At 44.3% G+C, this 11,120-nt stretch overlaps 1 protein-coding gene across 1 annotated transcript; it reads left to right on the forward strand.

Annotated features, from left to right (window-relative positions):
• The first annotated feature begins 4,104 nt into the window (after positions 1-4,104).
• On the forward strand, positions 4,105-10,680 carry bsdc1 (BSD domain containing 1). Its single transcript, XM_079174461.1, has 11 exons — positions 4,105-4,187; positions 4,804-4,858; positions 5,601-5,717; positions 5,881-6,048; positions 6,360-6,414; positions 6,738-6,853; positions 7,032-7,100; positions 7,429-7,525; positions 7,623-8,096; positions 8,217-8,320; positions 9,158-10,680. Exons 1-11 carry the CDS (start codon positions 4,177-4,179, stop codon positions 9,185-9,187), a joined length of 1,296 nt encoding a protein of 431 aa, XP_079030587.1. The 5' UTR covers positions 4,105-4,176; the 3' UTR covers positions 9,188-10,680.
• The last annotated feature ends 440 nt before the right edge of the window (positions 10,681-11,120 follow it).

Raw genomic sequence — 11,120 nt, forward strand, 5'->3', positions numbered from 1 at the left:
GCAGGACTCTCTAAAAAAACGGACCTCTGCTGTTTTGGATCGACGCAATGAGCCAAGCAGCTCACAGAAGATTGTTTAAAGGAACTGCTGAAACGATGGCTGGTGCCAGAGCTTGTATATATTGTGTATATATATCTTCTGCCATGCAAAACTGCTGCTATTTTTTCCACATTGTTTATACAGACATATTCTAAATACACACAGGATTTTTACCAGAGTAGCAAATACTGTAATTTATCTGTGGTGATGAAACGTCAGAAATGGAACTGGTGTGTCCTATTGTATTGCAGGATTTCTATTTTCCTAAATTAAAATGTTGTTATAAATAAGAACTCTTGTTTGCCTTCTTCTTTTCGTGAATGTGTAATTTTTTTTCTCCCCTGACTGCAATTGTTTTTATATTTTTGTTAGTTTTGCCTGAATGATGTCTGCCAGGTACTATTTCTTTTTTTTTAAGGCGAATACTTTCCTGGAAGGGTTTTCGTCACACACACACAAAAACAAAGCAGCTTTATCAGAACAATACAGCCGCATCTTCTTTAACTAAACAGCAGTTTTTGTTTTTTTATTGGTGCTTGAGAGGACAGGAGGGCAGTGGAAAAATGGATATTTAGGAAAAGGGTGTCATTGGTTGCTAACCAGCTTTGGACAGACTAACCTCTAAAGAGCTAAAGGGCGACAGAAGGACGAGACAATGTGCCAGCACAGAGGCTGAATGTGGTGTTCTTGAGCCAGGGGACCATCCATCTTCACCTCAACAGGGAGTAGGAGATGAAAGGACGACACAGGCGCCAGGAAGGCGCGTCACTTTTGTCTGACACAGGCGAGGGACATAGCCATGTCCTTTACTCTAGGCCAGCGATTTGTCTCTGTCTCATAAGAACATGGATATAGGCTACACAAAAGGCGAATTTAAAGTTGAGGACATAATGAGGTCAGTCTAAAAAAAAAAAAAAAAAAAAGTTTCTATAAAAGCACAGAGGATTTTCTTCTTTAACTTGTAGCAAATATTTTTCCTCCTACATACTATCAACACTTGCACTTTGCAATCAAACGATGCTGCGTTCGCCTTAAAAATCAAGTAGCCGATTCATAACAATGATGAATCCGCTGAACCGTAAACACAAGTATTATACACACTGATTGCCATGAACATGATTCAGTCAAACAACCCGACAATGGCCGGCCCTCACTTAGCAACAAATCAAGCGTGTAAAATACATGCTTCTCCTCCCACGGCTGACAGATGAGTTGGAGATCAGGGGAGAGATGAAGAGATGTAACTCATTCTCACCCACCTCCCTCCCACCCCCACCTCCTCCTCCCCGAGAGCCTTCTGAATGGGTTTGAACAATGGCCATGCGTGGGACACAAAGGCCGGGGGAGTCCGAGCTCTCGTGCCTGAGACACAGACCCCCTCCATTCAATCTACATTTCATCATGGTAACAAGCGCTGTCGGGCCAAAAGGCCTGACACTCTCACTCGCCACAAAGGCGGTTAGCTCTAATATATGAGGCTATTGACACTGAAAAGAGCCCCTGTCAGTACTTGGGGATTGTCAGCTGTGGGACGTCTCAGTGGGGGGAGGCAGCTGCCAGCCAAACCAAGCGGCGGAGCTTCTGTCGTGGGGACCGGGCGTCGCGGCGTCACCTGGTCCCCGGTCCCTTGACACAGTGACCCCGGGTCCTCCCACAAGGCCCCCCCCCCCCACCCCCACCTCTTTTACTCGGGCACAGGTGGGAATGGGAAGCAGAACACATTGTGGAGATTAGTGGGGATCGGCCTCCCTTTGCTCTAGGTAGATAATTAGAGACACTGACTTGTGCAAAGCTGGTGTTTCCTGATCGGCACCAGATGGTGTTAACCCACGGTGTGGCATCAGCGGTCTGGAGCATGTGTGTGGGTGTGGGTGTGATGTGTGTGGTGTGTAATGGATATGCTTCTTAAATCACACAATATGGACAGGTCCTCTGTGTGCCATTATGGTCGGCCACTGCTGTCATCGTGGTGCTCTTTAGCATACGCTAACCAGCATTGGCAGCTCTGGTTAGAGTCATGATGTTGTGCACAATTACCTCTGAGAATTAAAGCGAAGCGATACAGACAATTCTACTTTTAGCAGCATTCACATCCTTTAAGTATAAAGTAGAGCGGAGTGGAGGTCTTCACTACTTTATTAAGTGTTGGCCAGTTTAACATCTGCATTAGTGTGGATAATTAAAACCTTATTTTGCAGAGCAGCAACAATATTTCAACCTGATTCTTATCAACTGATTTTCTTAAAACAAGAGAGAAAAGGGCAGGTTATGGCACGACAACTATGAAACAGAAATTATTGTCGAAAATGCAAATAAGATCATTTGCATTGAAAATATGCAACACTGGCAGATTTTTTCAAACTTTTTATGAGAAAAACGCATATTTTCTGCCACTAAAATAAAATGAAGTACAAGTATAAAGTTGAATAAAATGGAAGCAAATGTCTTAAACTCTGTTTAGGAACAATGCTTTTCTTTCCACCTCTGCATTTAGTTTTCCATATTAACCATAATAAATGGAAGGAATTCAATTAATACAGACAGGAGAGTTAGAGTTCATAACCAACCATAACCAGGTCTCTCTTGAGATTGAGACCCCGAAGCTCAATGAGATTACCTGAATAAAGGACAACTAAACAATAGTACAAAGAGGACATTTTCTTCACGAACACGTCATATTAACGAATCTAAAATCTCATATAACTTGGACAAGCTAACTCTACATAACTGCTGATCAGCTGAAGAAGAGGAATTTCCAAAACGATAGACACAGACGTTTTTAACAACACGAGGGATGATACTACACATTGACCCTCATGTGCATTAAATGTCATGCAAACACCACACACACACACACACACACACACACACACACACACACACACACACACACACACACACACACACACCACAGCCATGTAGACAGCTGGGTAAGTTAACTGCTTCAGATACTGATCAATAGAGGAGTACTTGTCCCGACTTGGCTCAGCACAACCTGCATTGACAGAGTTAATTAGATGACTGAAAGACCCAATTAAGAGGATTGAGGGGCTGCACAGGGCAGACATATTGAGGGACATACGCACACATTGTGCAGCGTCTGGATAAGGGGAGACTTCAATTAAGGGAGAACACACTTCCAGGGGCTTGTTGCCTGTTCTTTCTCATCGTGTGCTTGGGAAAAGCCTACAGCCCCCTTTTCACCCAGAATACTGATGAGGGGAAAGCACAGATGCTGGAGGTCGACCCACCCATATGCAATATGCACATCCACATGCACATCCACAGATAATGAGAGCGGAGAGATTGATGAGGGGATTCATGATGGAATAGCTAAACACTGATTAGCCAACGTAATGGCTCGAGAAGGAGAGGTTTGGTCTGGATTCATTTCTTTGGTTTTGTATGCAGGTTATTGGTTAAATGAGGTTTGATTAACAGAAAATAACTTGCATATGCTTAAATTGTTATCGTCCCTCGTGGAGGCATTGTGCTGCTGGTTGTCCTCCTTTGTTCCGATGCACTTCTGCCAACCGGGCGATGGTGGTTCCAGATGCATTTACTTAACCGATGATGACTTTTCACACAGTTCTTTACACACAACTATCACAAGAAGAGCAAAGTTGTCTGAGTGTAGTGCCTACACTGAGTGCAGATTAATCTTGTTCCTATAGGTAAATATGTTTCTGGTTTATTATGCAGAGAGGTACAAAACTTCTGACCACGTTAACAGTATGAAGTCACATGCAACGGTTGGTTACCTCTTGTTTCGAACAATACATGAGAACAATAGAGAAGAACTGAAAGGCATCTCATTACTTTATTAAGTCCATGTAGCCCACACAGTGCTTCCCAAACTACTGTGTCCTTTGCCACTTAGTCTTTGGCGTTGCCGTCTAATCTGGTCCTCTGCAGCCACCATAAATAGCGCAAAGACTGTAAAACATTTGCTGGATACAAACTGTAAAAGACGACTATTTAAAACCGTGATTTCTTTCGATTTATCTCTGTATATGCGAATAAGATTGTCTGTGCATGGTATACGGGAAGTCATATTGTATCACGTGTGTCTTTTTTTTCAAAGCGATGCAACCGGGGTTAGAGTTCAGTAAATACTGATGATGTCATCGTCTGAAGATGGCTGAAGGGTGAGAGTGAACTCGCAAATTACTTTTGGGTTTTAAATATAATATAGCAGAGAGCACCGTCATCGTACACACATTGTTTTCGTTATTGTGTTATGTATCGAATATGATTGTGTGTCGTTGGTTTGTGTCAACGCTGTGCTTTACAACTCACGGAATCGGTTCAGGAAGTGCAGTTGTTTACCAAAACATAGCCTGGCTAGCGTTAGCATAGCCTGGTTAGCTGTTAGCCAGTGCGGAGCAGCTGAAATTTCGCAGTAGCAAAGAGTGGACTGCATATATAAATATATATCCTCTATTTTCACAGCTGGCGTTTATGTTCAGCCTTACCAATCGCACTCGTGGCTTACTTTGACACATTAATTTACACGGCGCAGCTAGCTGACAGTAGCTAACTCCTTTAGCTCGCTAGGCTATGTTTGTGTAAGTTAGCCAGAAATAGCTAACATTAACGTTCGAGAAAGGCAGCAGCCAACTGTCAATAACTGTGAAGTGTCACTTTATTGATGAACCGTTTTGAGCATTTGATAAATGTACAACGGTCATGCCGTTGAAGAGTTGTTAAATATGGAAATGTTTTCGCTGCTGTTTTGGTTACTGAACGTCTGTGTGTTTACAGAGAAGGCTGGTGGGGAGGCTGGCTTCAGCAGAGCTTCCAGGCCGTCAAAGATAAGGTAATCCACGTAAACACGGTCATCCACAGCGTTTAAAACTAGGACGTCTTTCTGTATCATCTGTCTGATGTTGCTCTGAGAAATAGTTCAACAGTAACCACTTCTTCAGTAGATGCATAAGACCACAGTTAGTCTTTAGTGAACAACACACATTAACCACATAGTTGTCATGAAAGGTCGGAGCCAAAACATATAACAGATGCACCATTATAACAGATAAAGTCAAATGCAAGGCTGCAGTGGTTTACTTCATTTATTCATTTATTCATTTATTTTTTTATTTGAACTTTACCTACTGTAAATAAAACCTGGTTGCACTGTATTATCAAGGTTGCTAAAAGACTATATTTAAACTGTGCTAACTATATGTTAGCATGAACAGACAATCTAGAGAGTTCCAGCTGTTCTCAGGAGCATCTCTTGTTCTGAGAGATTTGAGCTTTGATGTTCCAGAAAGACATTTTAGAACATGTGGGATGACTCATTCACAGAGCCTGAAGCTTGTTGTTCTGCTGAAACACCTGCCGTTAATCGTACCTCTTTGATAAACAGTAATGTTTACTGCTTTTCTTCCAAGTTTCTATATTTACGTCGTGTGTTTTCTATGTATTCCTGGCGTTGAGCGGTGTTGAACTCTTTTCTTTGTGTCATTTTGAATGCTACGTTGTTCATGTAGGCCTACATACACACGAGTATTTCTTAATTGATATGATAAAGTTGATCATTTTACTCTCGTCTGCAGTCGACTGAGGCCTTAGAATTCATCAAGCGAGACCTGACAGAGTTCTCCACTGTGGTGCAACATGACACGACCTGCTCGATTGTGGCTACAGCCACGGCTGTCCGGAATAAGCTTGCAGTAAGTTGCAGCCTTCACCTTGTTCATTGTTTTTTTCCCATGTGACTGTCGGGTCAAATGGCGGTTGAATGTGTGTTCAGTAGACTCGCGTCATATGCATATGTCTCCTGTGTGAATGTGATTTTTTTTCGATGCTAAATACCGTATTTCTGCTGCTTTCCAGGTGGAAGGTTCCTCTGAGACCTCAGAAAAGGTGAAGAAGAGCCTCTCTAGTTTCTTAGGGGTGATAACAGACACGCTTGCGCCACCGCCCGATAAAACCATCGACTGTGATGTAATCACATTGGTGGCAACGCCGTCAGGGACTACAGAAATCTACGACAGTTGTAAGGTGGGTCTACTTGTCCTTTTTTTTTTTTTTTTTTAGCTGAAAAATAGACTTGAGAAGTCACCTGTTAATAAGTTCACTGTGTCACAAACATGGAGCGTCTGAATGCTGAGCTAGCTAGATCTCTGTGCAGGGGGCTCTTGTAAATAACCAAATGGAAAACGTGGTTGATCTCCTTGAACAAAGTGTTGATTCAGGACCGATTTTAGTTGTCTTATGTTTTGTCATAAGAGGCTGCAGGACGTGTGAAAACGAGCACATGATGTGCAAGTTGAGACGAAACGACCACGACTAAGCATTTGTTTGTCCTGCAGGCTCGTCTCTACAGTTTGCAAGCTGACCCTGCTACATACTGCAATGAGCCCGATGGTGAGACAAGACCTCCACCGGTCTGTCAGACTGGTGTTTAGTTATATTGTGTTTAAAGGAAGCTGATCTTTAATGTTGTCGTGTTTCTATGCTGGTTCTTTTAGAGTACTTACTCTCTAGACTATGCATCTGATTTTGTACTTTATTTTGCTGCTGTGACACACATATGTACACGTTTTATTTTCACCATCGTTAGTTTGCTAGATTTAATTCATAATGTGATAATTGCAAGGTGGGCTAACTGTAAGATGGATAAGATAATAATATTTAGTCTTTAGTATCTCTTGAATGTGTTTTAATGAGAGGTTCTTTTTTTTGTCCAGGTCCCCCGGAGCAGTTTGACAACTGGCAGTCCAGATTCAGTTTGGAAGACAAGAAGGGAGAAGTCTCCGAGCTTTTGGTCAACAGTCCCTCCATACGAGCCCTTTACACCAAAATGGTGCGTATTCTCTCATCGCTTATTATTAAGGAGCACAGACTCTGGAATCACTGCATTACCTTTACGTCTTTTATCCAACGTGACCGACAATATAAGTGCTGTCGAACGCAAAAAAGAACGAGACGTCATCAGGAATTGGCAGTGCAGGAAACAAGATCTTGTTTTGTTTTATTCACAGGTGCCGGCAGCTGTAGCACATTCAGAATTCTGGCAGAGGTATTTCTACCGAGTCTTCCAGTTGGACCAGGTAATTGTGCCATTTTGTGTGGTGCGTTCTGAACTTGCACAGTTCAGAACGCACCACAGCTTAAAATAATTGTCTCGGACGCCACCTGCTGGCTGAAACATGCTGCAGGTCCTGAGTCACTGCCGGTGGCTCCACATGCCCGCTGTGCCTGTAGAAAGCACTGGTTGTGTGTTATGTCATCTTGGAGCACTTTGATTGAAACATGATTGTGATTTGGCCTTAAAACATGTCGAACTTGAAATACACTGAATTAACTTATCTACTTGTAGTCGACAACATAGAGGTGGCACAGAATTGAAGAACAAACATAAAAATGTGTGTTTTCTAGGAGGAGGCGAGGAGAGTGGCATTGAAGCAGAGGGCAGAACAGACGACACACACAGAGACCCTTGGCTGGGAGGAGGAGGAGGAGGAGGAGGAGGAAGGTATGCTGTCTTCAGTTTTAACATTTCAAATAGTCCGATTTAACTTTAGAACCTGTCACTCACACTGCCTCTCTGGTGTTCGTGCTCTTCCTGTCAGACGATTTCCTCGGCGCTACGTCATCATCTCGACTCAGCGGCTCGACCCGGTTCCCCGCCAACCCGGCCGCCCCCTTAGGAACGCCTCTACTGAGCCCCGTCCCGTCTCCCGCCGAAGAGCGCGACGCCGCCCTCTCAGTCAGCAGCGACAGCGGCAGCCTGCCGACGCAGGTGTCGGCGCGGCGGGAGCCCGTCGCCGCGGAGCTGGCCAAGAAACTGACAGAAGCCAGCTTGGAAGACGCCGCGGACAAGACGCGCGAGGAGCAGAGGCCCCGAAAGAGTGACTTGCCTCTCAGGCCACAGGTGAAAGCCGTAACCCAGCCAGAGGTCACTGTTGACGGGGCGCCGGTGCGGCCTTCTGCTCCCCCCACCTTTAAACCAGAAGCGGCGAAGGAGGAGGGGCCGCAGGACCTGAGAGTGTTCGAGCTCAACTCCGACAGCGGGAAGTCTACGCCCTCTAACAATGGCAAGAAAGGTGAGACGATTTCAGTTGGCTGTGAGATGTTCCAGTGAGGAAGCATAAATCCAGACGGGATTCAGTTCAGTGATGTGGTTGTGAGGTTGCCACTAAATAGGCTCCTCCTTTCTCCTCCAGGGTCCAGCACCGATGTGAGCGAGGACTGGGAGAAAGACTTTGACCTGGACATGACGGAAGAAGAAGTCCAAATGGCACTCTCTAAAATAGAAGCTTCCGGAGAGGTTAGTGCCGTCACATTTACTACCGCTCCAGTGGAAACCGCTCATCGTGAGCACGTCTGGCCGAGTTGTATTGATCAGTACAAGCCGATGATTAGAGTCAACTTTTTTTAGTTTTTTTTATTTCTACTATCTAATTGGCATTTGTGTATCCATTACATGAATACAACGTTTTGACGCGGACAGCGTCGCTTTTTACTGGCTCATCTTTCCGGGCACAAAGTGCTCGCTTGGGGTTTATCGGTTGCCGGCGGCTCTGTGTCATTGCAGCGTGGGGCGGAGCATGCTGATGACCTGCCGGACGAGGAGCTCAGGGGCGCTGGCAGCATGGATGGAGGCGGCTCGCCGTTCGTGGCATAGTTTCCCCTCTAAGGGGACATTACGTGAACGGGCATCATCGATCCACTCGACGAGGGCGGCTCCCCCCCTGTGCGCGTTAGTTTTCTGTAGGCTGCACATGGCAGCCTGAGGAGTTTCGCTGCTGCGTCTAGTTGGCTGGTTTCTGGCAGTTTGACATGTGCTTTGAGGAGATATTCATTGAGAGAAGATGACTTTCTTTTTCCTATCTTTATTTCTGAACGCACGCAGCACCAGCGTCCAGTAGCCAGCTGGAAAACAAAAGAAATGTTTGTTTTTTTCATGCGTTGACCCACAATGAACACTGTAAGCAGACTACTTTATTACTATCAGCAAATAGTTCAAACAGCATTTGATCCGTCCATTTAAGTGGTTGATCACTGTAAACACGATCACTATAAGCGGTTTCCACTTTAATATATGAATAATTGAGAACGTTTTACTAACTCTAACCCAAATCTTTTTATTTTATTTTTTTACCAGATGGATGAAGACTGGGAGAACTGGGAATGAGAGCCACCGCAACACGAACTCTGTTCCGACCATTTAAAGCTAGTTCTCGGCAGACGGGGCCATGCTTAACGTGTTTTAAACTCTTTGTCCACACTGTCACCATGTCATGATCGTCAGTAGGGGATTTTCCGGCGGGTTTGGACCATATTTGGCGAACCTGTTGAAAAGAGCAACTGGAAGACCAAGGCAATAAGAATTACCCTCAGTCAGTTTAGCCAGATAGGCCTCTAGCGAGGGACGCGGCTCTTGGCTATTTCTTGGAGTAACTTCTGACTTAGAGAGCATACGACACTAGTCACTACCTTTTCTTTTTTTTTTTTTTTTTAAAGCTTAAGGACAAGCAGTGACAAGCGGGGGAGGAGCTGGTTTCCCCTTTTTCTTTGTGCCATTATATACATAACGTACGTCGCGAGTGCATTGCTAGTTGGGCGATGACGTGACGGCAGGCTGCTGCAGAATAGCCAGAAACTATAACGCTGCTTGTCATCTTCCTGAGATGAAGGACGTCCCCAAATTGTTATTATTTTCTTTGAACGATGATGATCGATTGATTTAATTCTACCTGTGCCCCCCGCTCTCTTTCTCATCTTTATTATGCAAGAGAATCTTCAAAATGAAAAAAACAAATATATATATATATATTTTGGCCTTCATTCACAGAGCACTTTTCATTTTGGATTCACTCCCAACTCTAGATGTATGGCCTTGTAAAACACACCGCAGTGTGATAGTTATCCAAATGCTTTTTTTGTTGTTGTCAGTTGCACAACCAGCTAACATGTCGTTGTGGGTTCTCTCCCCTCTCTCTGTCAAATCATGTGATTTGTTTGAATATATGAGCTTGTTGCAGGCTGTAACTCTGGTGTCACTGTTTGAATGAGTCGTTTGTCTTATTTGGGTCGTGGGAATTCATTAGTTCTGACTTGGTAGAGAGAGAGGTCGTACGTGCACTAAACGAGCAAGAATTCAAAGCGCTCCCGCTGTCGCGCTGCCGGGTTCTTTGGCTTGATGCGACAAATCTGCACAGTCGGCAAAGTGGCTCAGCAGGCGGTTCCAGTAGGGCCGAGGAGCGACGAGAGCTACGCTCCATGCTTCACTTGATTTCCCTCTCCCGTCATCTGTAACATAAAGGCGAGACAAAAATAATCCTAGAGATGTAATATTTATACTAAAATACACGCTTTATTATTGTATAATGTGCTTCGGATTGCATGTCTGTGCAACACCATGCAGAACATTGTGCAGAGGGTTGCTGTTGAGTTGTATGTTTTCTGGTAAAGACGTTGGCTGTTCTTCAGGTCTTTGTGTTCTGATGTGTTGCATGTCTTATGATTCTCGGCTGAGTCACACACGTTGGACTAACCACAGCTGTTCTGCACTCATCTGTTTTCAAATCTGCTGTCAAGGTCTTTCTTTCTTTCTTTCTTTCTTCCAAGTCGAGTGTTTCACTATATTTTTTCAAATGATCATTGTCATTAAAGGACTCATGGCTAGTGGGCGTAGTGTCGTGCATTGTTGTTTGTGGCCTTATTGCTACTCGAGAAGGAGAAGCCAGACGGGGCTGCGCAGAACATTGTAATTAGTGGTGCTGAGGAGCTTCAGTTACAGGAAATCACCACTCGTACCAAAGCTATTTGCTGATAACACCAACTAACTAAAGTAAATGTTTTAAAAGATGTTCCTCACAGCTCGGTTTGGTCAAAACTTCAACTAAAGGATCACTGAAACGGTCCCTTTATTTACCCGGAGGAGGGGACGCTACAGAGCAGTTTTAATGCTCTCTGTGACCCCCATCATGACTTATGCTTAGCTCTCTGTGGGGGAATTTAAATTACAAAATGATTAGTTTTAGAATTGTGTCCCTGTGTCCAGATGCCATGACTTTACAATGTAATGCATTGTAAAGCTTTCACTGCAAAACTATTTCCCCTCA

Source organism: Pholis gunnellus (assembly GCF_910591455.1).
Source record: "Pholis gunnellus genome assembly, chromosome: 15".
NCBI classification, from domain to species: Eukaryota; Metazoa; Chordata; class Actinopteri; order Perciformes; family Pholidae; genus Pholis; species Pholis gunnellus.

Coding starts and splice junctions, on each gene's coding strand:
- bsdc1 (XM_079174461.1), top strand. Junction 4,859..5,600: donor TCCAGGCCGTCAAAGATAAG/GTAATCCACGTA, acceptor TCTCGTCTGCAG/TCGACTGAGGCCTTAGAATT. Junction 7,526..7,622: donor GGAGGAGGAGGAGGAGGAAG/GTATGCTGTCTT, acceptor TCTTCCTGTCAG/ACGATTTCCTCGGCGCTACG.